The sequence below is a fragment of the Phocoena sinus genome, chromosome 10 (assembly GCF_008692025.1).
Source record: "Phocoena sinus isolate mPhoSin1 chromosome 10, mPhoSin1.pri, whole genome shotgun sequence".
Taxonomy (NCBI): Eukaryota; Metazoa; Chordata; class Mammalia; order Artiodactyla; family Phocoenidae; genus Phocoena; species Phocoena sinus.
In genome coordinates, this window is record NC_045772.1 from 99,459,427 (window position 1) to 99,476,575 (window position 17,149).

The following is a 17,149-nucleotide window of genomic DNA, read 5'->3' on the forward strand; positions in this document are numbered from 1 at the left end:
TGCGTGTGCTTTTGACACGTTATCAGTTTTTATTTAAAAACATGCTAAAAACATGGCGTTCCGTAAGCCAGGACCAGGAGGAAGGAAGCGCACAGATACGGCATCGCAAGCAGAAAAGTGCATTGAAACCAGCACGCGCGTCCCCCCGCTCGGCCATGCTGCCCCAGTGGGCAGCGTGTGGGCACAAGCCCCAGGCCTGGCCCTCGAGGGGCCCGGTCCGCGTGGCGAGGCAAGGACGCGGCCTGGACTTGGCCTCGTGGCGGCGGAGCGGGGGGATGGGAGAACAGGAACGCAAGAGGCCGGCCCTGAAGGGCCGAGGGGCGGGGGAACCTCAGGCACCCGGCTCCCGCTCCGTCCTGGCTGGGTCGCTGCTGTTAGCACCTCCACCAGCGGTGGGCAGGGGCCGGAGAGGCGGGGACATCCTTTCCATCCACCTGGACCACTCTTTGGCCACCAAAGCAAGGACGGACGGCCATCTGGTCCAAGTCAAACCAGAACACCTGCATGAGGGCCTGGGGTGGGTCAGCAACCTTTCCAGGGTGAGGGGCCTCGACGCAGGCCCACGCTGGAGGGGAGAGAGGAGAGGGCCTCCAGCGGGGGAACAGGGGTCGGCACCTGCTGGGGTCCCCAGGGGCCGTGCTCAGCCCTGCTGGCTCACCTCCCTTGCGAGACGGCTGCAGAGAGAGGCCGAGTGGAGACAGGCACTCCCCTGACGTCTGCAGGACCTTGGCCTTGGGAGTCAACTCCGTAAACCGCCTGCATCAGACCCCACTGAGCTAACTGTGACCTTGGCAGGGGAGTCGCCAAGGAGGGGTTTCCCTCACGTAGTGCTGCCCTCGAGAGCAGGGTCGGGAGAAACCGAGCAGGTGCTGGGCCCCATCACTGACATCACACGGCGCGGTGGGGACCGCTCTGCACGATGGGCGAGGGCCTGGAAGGAGCCCCCCGCCCCCGTGCGCGGACTCGGCCGAATGACGGAACAGCCAAGCACAGGGTCAGGCGAGAAGGCAGTTTGGGGAACTGTGGACAAGGCTCTGTGGACAGACGGACGGGGCAGGAGCTGGCGGGAGGAGGGGGCCGGAGGACGCCCCTTGAAGCCCCAGAAACATAAGATGCCAGCGAGGCCATACACCACCAAGGTGCTAGGCTTTCGCTGTTGATTTCAACAAAAATTTTACATTGCATTGATAGGCGTGAACAACCCCCCCCAAGATAAACCCACCATGCAGCAGTGCCACCGCGCCACTCGAATGCTTGTTTGTGGAGGGTCCCTTGCGGCAGAACGGCGGTACGTCCTCTCTGGGCTCTGCAGACCTGGGCTCCCGGGAAGGCAGGGCCAGAGGGCGGGGAAGGCCCGTCCCCTGTGGCCTCCACCCACGGCCCTGCCCACAGGCTTTCCCGTGAGCACCCCACTCCCGTCTCAGGAGGTGGTCTCTGCTGTCCTGCACCCAGAAGCTCGAGGCCTGAGTGCACCGAAAGCTCTGTACTGGTCCCAACCGTCTTGTACTTAAGGGAGAAGGGGGCTGCTGGCTGGGTGGCCAGCTCTCAGCTCTCGGAACAGACAGGTGGAGGCTGGGGAGGAGACAGGGCCCCCCATCCAAACAGTGCAGAGCAAAGGCAGCGCCCAGGTGAGGCCCACCTGGGGAAGTACCAGCTGGTGGGGAAACCTTTCCAACCTCAGCCCCATGGACTCTTGACTTATTTTTTTAACTGCACAACTTGCTTAGACCAGCGTGAACCCTAGTCGGGGCACCCCGCTGCAGTCAGATACCCCTCAACTGTCCATCTCCAGGCCCTGACTCAGGCTGCTTTGTCCTGGGGCTACCGTAACAGGATCCCGTCTGACCTCTCTTGGGTCTCAGGACTCTTCCTTGGGGTCGCAGAGGACGTGATCCCCAGTCACCTCAGCATCAATGAACCCCAGGGAAGGAGATGAGGGTCCTGGGACCCGGGTGGACATCTCTCCCTCCCTCCCAGCAGGGAGTCAGCAGCCGAGTGACTCTGGCTGGACCGATCACGGCTCCGCCCTCCCCTCTGGTGGTCGTGGGTCCTCTGCCGCTGTCTGAGCAGCTCCACGGAAGGACCGCTTCCCCTTCCAGAAGCAATGTGAGAGAGTAAGCAGCGTCTGAACTAGAGAGGTATTTGTCCAAGAGTTTCTAGCAGGAATGTCTGTGAAATAACGTGTTTGCAGAACCTGTCGCGGGAATGCCCGCAGGGGTGGAAGGGGAGCCTCCCGGGCCCACAGAGGGCAGGAAGGAGGAAGAAGGGAAAAGGAACTGCTCATCAGTGACGCATAAGGACCCACGAGCGCTCAACCTCGCTCCCAAGCAAAGCACCCACAGCCCCCAGAGGACCCCTGGCCCAGGCCTCTCACGCGGCCTGGGCCTCAGCAGACGCTGCACCCTTCAGTGCCTCCGTCTCCCCTGCCCCTCCCAGGCTCCCTGCTCCCCCACCCTCAGTGCATCCTGGCGAGAGCCTCCTGAGTGTGCACAGCGGTCTGTCCTGACAGAAACCGGGCGGACACGCCCTGTCCCTGCCTGTCCCCACCCTCAGAAAGAAAATCAAACCGTTACAGAAATCAACGCAGTAAAAAGTTATAAATCAGAAAGCTAACCCTAAACTTATCCAAGAGATAGTATTCCTGAATAATCATAATCAGAGTAAAATAAAATAGAAAAGTTACACTATAAGGTATAAAAAGCCTGGGCGAGATGTTTCCAGGGGCCCGGCCGGGAGACGGTCAGCCCCGCCCGCGTCCGCGCACCCGCTCTCCAGGTGGCCAGGGGCACCGGGGCCTCCGCCGCGCAGTCTCTCCACCGGGAGGGAGCCCTGCGCCTCCCGCCCCACGCCACGCAGGGACAAAGTGTCAGCGGAGGAAGGACAGGGCAGAAGCGCACTGGTGCCGGGGGGCTCCCAGAGCACACCCCCCGCCCACCCTGTCTTCTTTGGCAAATACACAGGAATCCGGGCACCCCGGCACCCCGAGGTCTCTGCACCTCCTCCCTGGCCTCCGCCCGCCGAGAAGGCTGCAGCGGGCGGCGGGGAAGGCGGGCCGGGGCGGCGGGTGCAGGGGTCAGCAGTCTGGAGGGTGCGGGCAGGCGACACAAGCTGAAGGCCTCTTCCCTGGCGCAGTGTCCACGGGGCCGGGGCGTTCGGCCGGCCCGCTCAGGCGTCGTATTTTTTCCCAGTCCGGTGGATGTGCTGGAAGAGGGTCATGGAGAAGGCCATGCCCAGAATCTGAAAGACACGGGGAAGGCCTCAGAAGGGGGCCACGGGCACCCAGAGCGCGTGAGGCAGCCCCCTGCAGGATGCAGATGCTGGCGGAGTGAGGACGATGCAGAAAAGGGGAGGCCGCACGTGGGGACCTCGGCCGCTCGGACTGTCCGTGCGGGACGTCACCGAGCTTCGAGGCCCAGAAACCTGCTGTTTCAGAGCGCTGCGGTGAGGGCAGGACCTGACCCTAAGTGGCAGCTGACGGGGAGCTGGGGGCGTGGGGGTAGCGGCAGGACGTTGACAGCCCCCCGCCTCACTTCCACGGGGTCCTGGGGTACATGGCATGGCGTCTGACCGCTGCTCCGTTGGGAGGACGTTACCACTCATCTGGGTCCCCTCAGCCCCCCGATCCCGAGCGGAACAGAACATGCAGGAAGCTAGCCTGCGGCCTCCCAGGCACCAGCACTCGCCGTGGCACTCACACTCAAGGTCTGCCCGTGACCTTGGAGACCGAGGGGCCCAGCCTGGCCCCTGCGTCCTGGTCCAGTCCGGGCTGCAGGCAGCCCCGAGCCGAGCCCCACTCTCGGCACCAGAGAGACCCTTGCTCCCGTGAGCCCGTCTTCCGTCAGAGCCCTGAGCAGGGACAGTGGCTTGTCTGCTAAGCTCGGAGGCTTGCAGATGACCAGACATGGTCCGGCCCGTGGGGTTTAGGGAAGAAAGAGGACCTCGTGCAGGAGCTCATCTCCCCGTGGACGGACCAGTCAGGGTCAGGTGGTCACCAAGGGTAGGAGTTACACACAAGTGGGCAAGGGGGAGCCCATAATGCTCCCTCAGAAAGGCTGGGGGCTCCTGCTCTCACCACGTCAGCCTTCTCTTCAAGGAGGGAGCCGGGGGCCCCTGCGAGTCCCCCTCTGTCACCCACGCTGGGCCTCGCACAGCATGGCCGCCTGCGAAACACTGGCTGAGGGCAGCGAGCCCTTCCCGAGCACCTCCCCTGTGCGACGTGTCGGGTATTAAACTCACATAACGCTAAGAAGCGGCACCTGATCACGCCCACTACACGGATGTGTAAACGAAGGCACAGCGGCTAAGCCACTTGCCAGGTCGCACGTATCCCACGGGATGGGGCGGACCCCGCGGAGGCCGCCTGTAGGCCTTGCTCACAGCTGATGCCTGAGGACTCCCCACCGTTCAGTTCAGTCACAGGGTAAACGTCCCGTGCTGTGGGGACAGGCGTGTCACAGGCAGACCCATGGGGGCCTCCTGCGGTGCCGGCACAGGCCCCGGGGGCGCAGCCCGGGCAGGGAGGGGCAGGGCCCCCGTCGGTCCTCTCTCCCTCGGGCCTTGGGGCTGGGCTGCCCGAGGCTGGACGGCCCCCTTACCTGCACAATCAGGATGCACATCCCCACCGTGCCGAGCACGTGTTTATTGTCATCAAACCACATCTTCACCTTCTCGTAGCAGCCCTGGGGAGCGAGGACCACACAGCTTCAGGCGCTGGCGTGACCCCCTCTGCGCCTCTGCCCCTGCCCCCGGCCCCGGTCCTCTTGCCTTAGAGCATCTCCCCCAGGGGTTCCGCCTACAAGGCCCCACCGCACAGCCCCAGACCCCATTCCCCCCCGACCTCCGACGCCCCCAGATGTGGGCCCAGATCCCCCACTGCCCACCTGCCTTCTGGCTTCAGGCCTGTGCATCCCCGCCCGTCCCACATTAAGCCACCTCGTTGGTGGCCCGGGCCACCGTCCCCAGGCTGTCCACCGCACGGACCCCTGTGGTGGGGTGGGGTGCAGCCTTACCGTCCTCCACACGGGGGCGCTGCTGTTGCGCCCACAGCCCTGGGAGTTCTCCATGCAGCAGCGGTCGGGAACGGTGTTCTCCCCCAGCACCGGGTACCAGTCTGTGTAGTCGGTGACACCACAGCACCGCATCTGCAGGGGGAGGGGCCCAGGGTCAGAGGGGCCACACCCGGCGTCCCCGTTGGGCTTCCCCTGTCACTGGGCCCCCAGGGGAGCTGCCGCATGGGGTTCAGCCTTCTCGTCCCTTCTTTGGGCCTCAGCCGGGCCCAGGGGAGGAAGTGATCGCTCCTTCCTGGAGGCTGGATGGGGAGAAGGCAATGTCGCCTGCCCTCTGAGCTGGGCGCTGGGCGCTGGGCAGGCCGCTCAGCCCTCCGCTCGCCCACCAGCCCCCTGGCTCTTGGCTCTGTGGATCGTCCCAAGCTGGCTGTAGCACCCTGCCCCCTCGCGCTGTGCTAACTCGTTTCCTCTTAGAACAGAACCTCTTGAGTCATGACAAGGGAGGCAACCCTGCTGCTAAAATAAGCTGTCGTTCGTGCCAAAGCTTCAGAAAGGAAGGGCTTGGACGAGGTGCCCTCTCGATCATCTGTCCTTCCCAGCTCCCCGGGCCCCGCAGCTGCAGGCCACGTCCAGGCCCTGCTTGCCGTCCTCCCCGACCCCCTCACCCCTCTGCGGCTGCCACACGGTGTCTGACCCAGAAGGCCGGGGTGCCCAACCGGGTCCCAGAGTCTGAGGCCAGGCCCCGCCCCCGCACCCAGCACGCCCCCGCGCCCAGCACGGCCCCGCACCTCGGCCTGAATGATGTTCCAGGCATTCTTAAGGCCCACGTTGTTCTCCGAGTTGTACAGCAGCAGGCCTTCCTTCAGGTCCTTCCTGGCGTTCTCGTTCACCTGGCAGGTGAGGGCAGACTCAGGTCGGGCGAGAGCAGGAGGCCGCCCCGCTCCCCAGCTCTCCCAGGTCGGCCGGGACAGCTGGCCACAGCTCTCCCGGGCGGGAGAGGCCCGCCAGGGGCCGGGCGGTGACCCTGGAGAGCCTAGCTCTTTGGGCCAGAGCTGTGACACAGAGGCGGGGACAGCCCAAGCACCTCAGCTGCCCTGGTCCCAGGACCAGTCCCGCACAGGCCACCCTGCCTCCAGGCCACGACACCCCCCAATGCTGCCCCTGTCGGGACACACCCTGGGAACCGCAGGGTGCGGATCAGCCATCCCAAGCGTGGGCCCACCTCTGCTTTGTCTGTGAAGTTGGAAAATAACCTCTACCTCTGGGATTGTGAGAGCTAAAGGAAAGGACTCCTATAAAGAGCTGAGAACAAGGCTGGCCCGCAGGGATCTTGCAGTATTATTCGTGCCTCCTTTTCAGAGATGCAAAGGAACTACTGTTACAAATCCTAAGAGTGCCTCTCCCTCTCAGCATGGCCTGGGTGCCTCCTTCAGGACCCAAGGAGAATATGGTAACACGGTTCTGGTACAACGCACCCAAAGGGCCCACCGAGCCCGAAGCCCGCGCTTGGCCAATCATTCCTGGTGGTCCCAGAAGAAGTTCCCCAACTTTGCAGGGAACCGTCCAGCCTGGCGGGGTCGCCAGGGGTCCCCGCTCCACCCTCCTAAACCCCCGGGGCAGCCTGGGAGCAGCTGTCTGTCCCCAAAGGTCTCTGGACGTGGACTCCACTGTGAGCCCTATGCACTGTCACCTGGAAGGTTCCCCTGTGTTACCAATAGGTTACCCTCCTATCACCCAGCCCAGGCACCTAGTGAGCTCTGCATCCATTCCCCACAACTGTGTTTGAATACTCCCAGTGACGGGGAGCTCTCTGTGCCAGAGGCCGTCCGTGGCATCCCGTGGTCTGTAGAGGACTCCACTTCCTAAGACTACACTAGGTAATGAGCCCCCCACCAAAACCTCTCCTCCGGGCCCTTCTTAGCTCTCCTCTCCTCACAAGTATGAACTGTCACCGCTTTTCCTCCGGCTTCCCAGACCCAACCCCAGAGGCAAGGAAGTTCCATACGCCCCCTCCCCTCCTGGAAGGCTTACCTTGTCCGTGTAGACAAAGAAGAGGATAATTAAGATCAGCTCCGCCAGTAGCGTGATCAACAAGACGATGAAAAACTGCAAAGAGAAGGTGCAGGCGTGGGCACGTGGCAGCGGTCCCGGCCGGGGATGGGGTGCAAACGGGGTGGCCGGGGACAGGTAACACCTAGACAGGACTTCCCAGGTACGGGAGAGGCCACGGCTCCTGAGGACTCCCAGATGGGGAGGGCAGGGAGAGGAGGCAGACACCAGTCAAGGAGTGGGAGGGGCACCTAGGGCAGGGCAGCCAATCATGAGGAAGAGGGGTGGGGTCAGGCAAAGACCATTCTAGGAGCTACTTCTCCGGGCTCAGTGGGCACCCAGGGGGCTCAGGGGCTCAAACGCAGGGCGATCCAGCGTTCAGAGGGCTGGGGGGTCTGGGGTCCAACTTACACTCAGAAGGAGGCACCTGTTCTCTTTGATGGCGCCCAGGCAGCCGAGGAAGCCCGTCACCATGACGATGGTGCCTATGGCAATGACGAGGTTGGCTGCAGACAGCGATGGGAAGCTGGGGGAGAAGGTGGCGAAATTGCCTTGGGACACGGAGAGCCAAACGCCCACTCCAAGCAGTCCACAGCCACAGAGCTGGAGAGAGAGGGAGGCCTGTTAGCCCGGCACTGCCCTGGTACCCGTCTCCACAAGACTCAAAGGACTGCACGTCCCTCCACGGCCCCCACTTCCCCCGGCCCCAACCGTGAGACACGGACAGGGTGTAGCGGGTGGTGTGACCTGCACAAAGCCCCCAGCCTCTCCGCGTCAAACGGGATGGCACCAGCTTCTCGAAGCTCAGAGGGTCACGTCAATGAGGACAAATTAAACAAGGCACAGGGAAAGCACATAACAAGTACGGAAGGTCCTAGCTGCACGTGCGTGGCCATGGGGGTCCCACTCAGCAGAGGAGGGCCTGGCGCTCCAGAAGGAGGCGGGGAGGGGCCACATGGTCATGGAAGCAAGTGAGGGGTTTAGGAGGGAACCGCCGAGCCAGTTTCTCAGAGCCAGACCCTGCGGTGACTGGGTCCTGCTGCCCTGACTGGAAGGGCCACCTGTCCACGGTCCTCAGGAGCTGGAAGAACACATTTCACGCATATGGAAACAGAAAGGGGCTCCCTGGCCTGGCTGAGGGGCTGGCCGACGTGCAGGGCACGGGTCCGCCATGACCTCACCATCCACCCCAAGGAGCAGCAGCCGCCCCGGCTGGAACCCACTCCGCTCCACGGCACCCCTGGGGCTGCGATGCCCGCAGGTGCAGTTTCCCATTCCCCGGGCTGCACGTCTCCACAGCAGCCTTGTTTTACACTCCATAAGCTGACACCCCCCCGCTCCCTCCAGGGGCTCAAGGATGTCTGCGGGGTCTCAGGAGCTAGTCAGTCGGTCGACAGGTATTTACCGAGAACCTACAGCACAGAGGAGCCACAGCCACGTTAGGGACCTGCCTTCCCAGGGCCTTGGCTCGGACCAGACAGGAGCCAGGGGAGGGCAGCATCCACCCCAGGCCGTATGCATGGGGGCCAAGTAAGTGGCACAGAGTTCAGGGGGCAGGGGGAGGGGGCAGCCCCTCAGGCACGTGCACGGGGCAGGTGGGGAATGAGACACTACCACCCCACTTCTGGACCGTTGTGAGACTTGGAAAGAAAGAAGGCCCGTGAAGAGGGTGACCAGGGCCAGGCGCCGGCCTCCGGGAGACAGGTCCCGAGCCGGGCGCCGTGCTGCGGCCCCCAGGATGCAAGCCCGTCTCTGCTCTCGAGCTGCCCCCGCTCCGGGGAGCGGACACGTGGCAGCGAGGGCCAGGCGGCCACACGCAGGCGGACAGCGGGAAAGCCAGGTATCGGCAGAGCTGCCCAGGAGACGACTTCCTCTCTCATCTGCTCCACGAACTGGAATGGAGCTCCTACTCATTAAAGCCGGGCCCTGCTCTAAGCACGGGGCAACGGTGGCAATGGCGCCGGCAGAGACCCGTCCTGGGGAAGAGGGGACACACAAGCAAGCACACGACAGGCTTCCAGGTGCCGAGAAGAAGAACAGTCAGGATGAGAAGGAGTGCGGGGGCAGGGGGCAGGGAAGGCCCCTCGGGAAGGTGGCACTTGAGGAGAAACCCACAAGAGGGGAAGTAAATATGCACGCAATAAGCGGGGGAAGAATGTTCTAGAGGAAACAGCAGTGCAAAGCCCTGGGTGGGGGGAGCCTGGCCAGCCGGGGACCAGAGGTGACAGAGTGACAGTGGTGGGGGACCGGCGGGTGGGACCTCGCAGGCACCGGGAACGAAAATGGTGGTGTTCTTGATGGGATGGGAAGCCCGGGAGCAGGACAGGGATGTGATCTGTGGTTTCAGTAGGTCACTCTGGCTGCTGTGTGGAGAATAGGGCATCGGAGGGTGAAGTGCGATGGGCGAGCCATCAGGACGCCACTGCCGTGACCAGGGGACCAGGCGGGGCTGGAGGGACCTCCAGCGGGAGGTTGTGCAGGAGTGCCGAGAGACGGTCCAATTCGAGATGTATTTGGAAGGGCTTGCTCGGCTTCGACTCATGAGTAGATTTTGATAAATGAGGAGACGGAAAGGCAGTCCAGACGGGGCATGCCGAAAGAAGCGGGGCTATTCCCGCGCGTCACTAAACCGGCGACAGCTCCCAGGGCTGCAGAGATGGAGCCGGCCGAGCGGAGCAGCTGCTGGGGCCCCACGCCGTGGACAGCCGCCCTCGCCCCGTGCCCTGCGGCAGCCCTGCTGGAAGGGGGCCGAGTCCGCGGTGTGGGCACACCAGGCCCAGAGCGGCCCCCCACCCAACGGGGCATCCCCCCAGCTCAGCCAGGGACTGGGTGCCACCCACACCCGCAACCACCAGGTGGCGCCCCAAGCCGGGTCAGAGCTCTGGGTTTGCAGGGAGGCTCAGAGACTTATCCAACCTGTCGCTGACCCTGCTCAATCCGGGCATTATCTGTGCTGCCGGCTCAATTTTTCTTAGATTCATCACACCATGGAAATTCATGCTCTCCATGCTGAAGATCTATGGCTCTAAAAGCCAGACCCTGGAATGAAAAAGAGGAGACCCCGGGCTTCCCTGGTGGCGCAGTGGTTGAGAGCCCGCCTGCCGATGCAGGGGACGCGGGTTCGTGCCCCGGTCCGGGAAGATCCCACATGCCGCGGAGCGGCTGGGCCCGTGAGCCATGGCCACTGAGCCTGTGCGTCCGGAGCCTGTGCTCCGCAACGGGAGAGGCCACAGCAGTGAGAGGCCCGCGTACCGCAAAAAAAAAAAAAGAAAAAGAGGAGACCCCACTGCTGCCAGGTCACTTGCTACAGGCTGGGTCGCTCGCTACAGGTAGGGAGCCTGGCCTTGGGACCCTGGAGCCACAGGACGCCCTCCCACCCTGCACTGGAGACATCGGGCCCCTCGGGACCATCCCCGGGCCCGGGAAAGTCCTCAGGGTACTCGCACCACTTTATATAAGGGACCTCAGCATCCACGGATACCAAGGGACGACTGTCCGGCTCCCTCCCAGCAGCCGGTTCCCACTGGGAGTGGGCCCGGGAGGGTCCCCTTGTGCCTCCCCTCCCCGTGTGCCTCGTGGACAGGGGCCCCAAGTGGGAAATCCCAACAGCTCAGAACCTCCAGGAGCCAGTCACCTCGGTGACTTCAGGCTCCCCAACCTCTGACCTGCTGTGCCAGCTCCTCACAGCCCGCCGGGGAGGACAAGCTGCTCCCCACACCTCTGCTTCCCTCTCACTTCCTGTCTGAGGTCACCCTGCCCCGGGTAAGTCTCAGGTAAGGCCTGCTGCGGACAGCAGGGCAGCCTCCACCGGCAGCCTGGACCCAAGTCCCGCACCTTCCTCTCAGAGCCACACACGCGCCCCCGTCCCCAAAAGGCCACTGCTGAATGAATGAGGCCCTGCAGGCAACGAGAGGCCCTGCTCACCCCACATCCTCGGCCTCCTGCTGAGATGCAGGGACCCTCTGCTCCCGTCTCTGACCCCAAACCAGCAGAGCCCCCAGACCCTAAGTTCACAGACTAGGACATCACACTGCCAGGCCCAGCCCGGGACCTGGCTTCCCGGCATTTGATGCAGAGCCCCGGCGCCACCCCCGCTGAGCCCCCGACGGGTGAGAGGCGCCAGGCCGCTGCCTCAGTCCCAAGCCCAGGTCCCGGCCACGCGCCCCTGCCTTCCTCTGGTCTCCGTTTTTCAGCCCAGCCTGCAAAGACCTGCCTGAATCCTTTCCCTAAAATGCCTCCTTCATTATGCTGCTCCCGTGTGACCCTAAGGTTCTTTCCCTCTCTGCGGCCCAAAGCCCTTTAAGATGTGGCATCTGGACTAGAGAATTTCCCAGCTCAGCCAAGCCTGAGACATGCTGTTCTCACCCCAGTCCGGTGGTCCCACCAGAGCAACTTTACTCCCAGGGGACATCCGGCAATGTCAAGTCTTTTCTGTTGTCACAACTTGGGGCGAGGGTGCTACTGGCACCTGAGTGGGCAGAGGCCAGGGACGCTGCTAACTGTCCTACAGGGCACAGGGCAGCCTTCACGCAACAAAGAGACATCTGGCCCCAAATGCCAATAGAGATTGAGAACCGCTGCCCTAGCCCCCTGCCCAAGCCAGGTGTCCACCCCCCAGCTACCAACTCACAGAGAAGACAGACACCCGAGGAAGAACTGGTGTGTCCCTCCAGGGTGGGGTGCGTCCTAGCTCTGAGAGGGACACGCACGGAGGAGGACAGCGCTGGTGAGGGCCGGGGAGGGCGGTTAGGAGGCTGATGTCTCGGGGTGGGGGCAATGGCAGCAGACAGGGTTTGCTGGGCGGCAGGGCAAGAGGACAGGAAGCCACCTCTGAAGCCACAGAAGGGGCAGGGAGGGCGAGGGAGGGATGGGAGGGACAGGGGGAAACCACCCCACACGGGGTGGGGGGGGGCGCCCGGCACAGGAAGGAGGCGGGGCCTGCAGGGGCACAGCCAGAGCTCAGGGCTGGAGAGCTCAGCTGGTGGCATTCGGGGAAACTGGCTTCCCAAAGCAGAGGGCTGTCTCAGACACAACCAACTAGATTCAAGCCCCCCGGCAGGAAGAAACCCAGGGGCGAGGCGGGGTGACTCAAGCACCAGGACCCAGCCAACCGACCGACCCAAAGGCACCAGCCACCCTGCTGCGGTCCGGGCCTGGCTGGCACTCCTCTCTAAGCAGAGGCAGGCCCAGGGGCCACCCTGACCACCGAGCCTCCCTGCCCCTTGCCCCTCCCCCAACCAAGGGCACTTCCAAGTATTTTCCACTCGGGCTCCAAATGAACCCCCATCCAAAGGTGAGCAAACCCTTGGCATTTGTCCGTTCCCTGCTCTCTACAGGGACCAGGACCTGCTCTGTATTGTCCATTACTAAAGCCCCAGGGCCTAGAACAGCGCCTCCCCTTGGCAATGCCCATGGGTCTCCCTCCTCCAGGCTCTCTCTTCAGAAGGGAGAAGGTGCAGGACCCTTCAGGGTCTCAGCATCTTCCTCGTCACCCTGGGTCCATCCAACAGACGCACAGCATGCAGACTGAGGCCCGCAGGCTATGGCCTCGTTTATCAAGTCTGCTGTAATTAGCCAATACCCCCAGGGCATTTCCCCATCTTCAGCTGCAACCACACTGATCTGTGGTTTTAATACATGTTCCTGCCGTGTGTCCTTATGTATTTTTCACACAGCACCCCAGTTCTCCGGGAGGGAAACCATAACCTCCCCTGAACAAACCTCCCCCCTGAGCTTCCTCCCTCACTTGCTTAGAGCCAAAGGGTAGCCACTGCCTGTGTCCCCCACAGCTGCCACCATCTCCCCAACGTGTAGAGAGGCCCTCCCTGGGGTGACCTCCTGTTCCAGGGCTGGACATCCCTACCTGGCCCTCTGTGTAGACGCGCTGCCCATCTCCACAGAAACACCAATGCTCCCAGGCCAGGTTCACGTCTCAGCCCCTTCTCTACCACGGTGGGGCCCAGAACATGCCTGGATACTGCAGAAATATTTGTTCCATGGATGGATGGATGGAGGGATGGGTGGAGGGAAGGATGGAGGGAGGGAGGGAGGGATGGAGAGATGGAGGGAGGGATGGATGGAGGGAGGGATGGAGAGATGGAGGGAGGGAGGGAGAGATGGAGGGATGGATCGAGGGAGGGATGGAGGGAGGGATGGATGGAGATTTGGAGGGAGGGATGGAGGGATGGATGGAGGGATGGATGGAGAGAGGTATGGATGGAGGGAGGGATGGAGGGAGGGAGGGAGGGAGGGAGGGAGGGGTGGGAGGGGTTGGGAACAGGACCATAGCCAGACACACAAACCCACCTGAAAAAGAAGGCCCCCTTTGCACCCTCTTCACCACCCCCGTGCCAAGTTCCCCCACAACTCCCCTGTAGCCCCTGTTCGCCTGTTTAAGTCGCCTTCTCTACCTGCCCCATCCCCTCAGAGCTCAGCACACCCTCCGGCTACTTTCATCCCCGAGGCCTCTGTGTCTCTGCAGCGCCCCTGCCCCCCACGCTCTCTTCGCTTTGCAGGAGCCCCTCAAATCCTTGGCCTCAGCATGCCCCCGTGTTCTCTATGAGTCAGGGCCAAGTGCAACGTTTAACAGCATTTAATAAATTAGTGGATGTGGAGAATAAAACAGCAAACAGAAACGACTATAATTTCACAGCCAGTGCGCTGGCTGGTAACGATCCTGCCTGGCCCTGGGAGAAGCCGGCTGCTAGGAACTTCATCACGCAGAGAAGGGGGAAAGGTGTCAGCGCGAGGACTGAGGGGGCGGCTACATCATGTTTCAGCCACCCTTGCCTCTTGGCGGGGAGGTGGGCTGCAGCTCATTCAATGTCACGGCCATAAAGGGAGATGGGGGCCTCCGGACAGTGCTTCCAATTCCACACAGAAGGGACAACGTCACAGGGACACCTTTGCCAAAGCCACCCGGAGACAGAAGGACCAGGGCACAGAGAGGGGTGGGCGCCCGTGAGAGGGCTCCTCTGTGCCTGGCCCCAGGGGTCCAGCCTCCGCTTGAGCACCCCAGGGTCCCGGTGCTCACCAGCCAATAACACACTCTGTTCCTTTTTTGCACGGCTCTAATTGGTCAAGAATTCTTCCTTATTAACTCAGGAATCCGCTTCCCCAGGGCTAACGTGCGTCAGTCCTAGTTTTGCCCGCGAAGCCGACCGAGATCCAGTGTGGCAGGACCTGAGGTTCTTGAAGGCCTGTATCTAACAAAATCCATTCCCAACCTTCTCCTGGCCCATAAAAGGGCTTTTAGGGCTCTCACCTCTGAGTCACCCTCCACTACCAAAAGTTAGGTTCCAGCTCCAGAGGGACCAGCGCAGAGGGCAAGACACCACTCTCCCCTCCCGCACTCTGAGCTCTATACCTCTAGTAATCCAGCCTGTGCCACCCCTGGCTTGGCTGGGAGCCACAGCACAGGTGTGGTTCACATTGAGCTTGCGCATGACTCAAAGCCAAACAGCATGGTTCCTCGGCCATTCTATTTTTAACCCCACACTTTCTCTCTCAAAGCCTCCAATATCTTCACAACTTCACAGCCTCCAATATCACCAGCTTGCAGAGGTGATAGGGAGATCACACCCATATTTCCGAGCCGAATTTTCCTCCGAATAAACACGACATAAAGCATTTGCATATCTAAAACCCAGTTACATTTTGATTATGGCACAATGTGGTTACTTGGCTATCTAAAATGGTTCTAGTGGGGAGCATTTAAATGCGGCCAAACTTCGGGGATGCTGTATTTGGGAGCTGTTGAGTCTCTGACGTTAACAAAGCTCTTAAGTTACATGCTTCCCGAGCCCACTTCTCTCCAGCGAGCTTTGCAGGGACATCGGGAACATGGGAACCGCGCCCCCAATTCACTGGCATACCCTATCGGTTGAGAGGGACTCCTGCTACAATACCTCTTGCTATCTAAGACTCTTAAAAGTGCTGGGGATGAAAGAGCTGAGACGGGGGGAGACCCCTCTTGAGACCCTGAGGCCAGCCCTTCCTCCCTCCAGTCAGTTAGGGTCCTGGGTAGGGGTAAATGCAGGTACCACAGCCTTGGCCCCAAGCTGGCTGCACAAAGGGCCTGGCATCCTCTGACCCCACTGGAGGCAAGGGAGGAGACTGGCTTTGCTGAAGCACTGCCCACCTGTTTGGGCTTCCTGGCCTGGCCTCAGTATGGAGGGCACCTGCCCTGCCTAGGGGCTCACACCAGCCAAGGCATCTGTGGGACTGCAGCGTGGCAAGCCCTGTGTCTGTCCCTGGGCCTCAAAGGCCAGGGCAGGGGTGCCAACAGCAGGCCCAGTCTACGAGTCAGCTGATGCCCAGGGAGCAAAGGGCAAGGACTAGAACTGGGGAAGGGGGTCTACCTTGGGCTCTCCCAACATGGCCCCTTTAAAACTCTGGACTTCCACACCGTTCCTGTCTGGGAGAAAGGCTTGCAGGGCAACAGGGCTCACCTCCCCTACCTGCACCTGCACCCCAGTTCCCAGGCCATCTGGGCTCCTCAAATCTGGGCCATCTGGGCTGGCCCTGACAGCGGGGCCCAAATCGACCTTCTCGGGTGCCAGCCACGGCACCTCAGTCTCGGACTGACCACAGGCCTGCTCACTCGGTGGGGAGATGGAAAGAAAAGGAGGTGGAAAGCAGCTCAGAGCCCCCAAGGGGGCCCAAGGAACAGGCCCAGATGGACCACAGACTGATGTGTGGTCAGGACGCCAAGGAGCAGCGGGTGCTACAAAGCCCCTGCCAGCCTTGTAAAGGGGGCGTGACCACTCACCAGTCTGTCCACACTGACCCAGGCTAAGTGGCGGCCCTTCCAGGGTGGGCCCACCAGGCTGGCAGAGCTGCACGTGCTTCCTGTTCAAGCTGGGGTGGGGTGGGGTGGCTGCAGGGGAGAAGGGACACGAGGGGAGCACTGTAACCCAGGGTTCCCAAGCTCGCTCCACGAGGATGGAGCCCCTGGATGGCGGGGTTCTGCTCCCCTCGGGAGAGCACACAGCTGTTTTCCACCCCTGCTCTATAAAGGAGAGGAGATGGGCTAAAACAGCAGGGGGCAGGCTCGGGAAGAGCTTCTCAGATGGAGGAGACAGTCAGTTGTCCTGGCTCCACTGGACGCTTCTGTTCCCTGAGCCAGTGGGAGGACTGCCCTTCGCTGGGAGAGTCGGGGAAGGTGACCCCAAACTCCAGAACTTGTCAGCACTCAACAGGACGCAGCTTGGAGCCTCGGGCCACCCAAGACCAGCAACTCTTGGGCAGGTGCTACTGCAAGAATGGGTGCCCTGTGCTGGGGCAGGGGTGTGCACGGAGCCCTCATCACCTGCTCCCCAAGCGCCACGGCTCTGGAGCCGGGAAGGAGCCGCGGGGAGACAGCCTGGACCACAGCAAGAGGCACTGTCGGAACTCCCAAGGTCACGGTAAGCTGGGAGGGAAAAGCGCCAAGGACTCAGAGTACTTGTCAGAGGAGTCTGGAGAAAGGATTTTCCCACCACAGGCACATTTTTTCCCTTCCTGCATTTGTTTTATTTTGTGCACCTGGGGAGAAAGGCACTCTTGACGGCACCGAAGCACAGAATAATACATGAAGCTGGGGCTGCCTTGGGAGTCAGGGACGGGTTTCAGAAACCTATCTTCAAGGTTCATGTTGAAACTGGGGCCACCTGGGCTTCCCTGAGAAAGCAGAACCATCCACAGCCCGCATCTCTGGACATGGAGCCCCAGGGGACAGTAATGGTCCAGCCGCCTTTCTGGGACGTCTCTCCGCTGAAAGACTGAGGGAGAAAAAAACACCTCCCCAGCACTCGGGGACACAGAGGATGGATAGGCTTATGCCTGCCGAGCCCTTTGTGTTCCTCGGCATATAAATACGGTACGAGGTACTGTGCTATTATTCAGACTCCTTGGAAAATGCAGGGAATACCTTGAATTCACATCACATCTTTCTGGCAAAGAGCTCAAATGATCTGGGAGACTATAACTCACCCTGCAGAATGGGGAGGGCGTGGGGATCATTCTCCCTGTTTGTTTGAGGAAAGGTGCCCCCAGCCCCCCTAGAGAGGAAGAAGAGTCACGCCATGAAAATACGTCCACTTCTGGGTGCCTCT

At 61.9% G+C, this 17,149-nt stretch overlaps 1 protein-coding gene across 5 annotated transcripts in view; it reads right to left on the bottom strand.

Moving 5' to 3' along the window:
- The window catches only part of TSPAN9 (tetraspanin 9), a 183,539-nt gene continuing 166,390 nt past the window's right edge, over nt 1-17,149 (bottom strand). For all 5 annotated transcript variants that reach the window (XM_032645579.1, XM_032645582.1, XM_032645580.1 and 2 more), the window contains 6 exons: nt 7,467-7,658; nt 7,038-7,112; nt 5,795-5,896; nt 5,010-5,141; nt 4,596-4,679; nt 1-3,237 (listed from right to left, as the gene is read on the bottom strand). In XM_032645579.1, the coding sequence (XP_032501470.1) occupies nt 3,166-3,237; nt 4,596-4,679; nt 5,010-5,141; nt 5,795-5,896; nt 7,038-7,112; nt 7,467-7,658 (657 nt within the window). In that variant the 3' untranslated portion in view covers nt 1-3,165. The remainder of the gene's footprint in view (nt 3,238-4,595; nt 4,680-5,009; nt 5,142-5,794; nt 5,897-7,037; nt 7,113-7,466; nt 7,659-17,149) is intronic.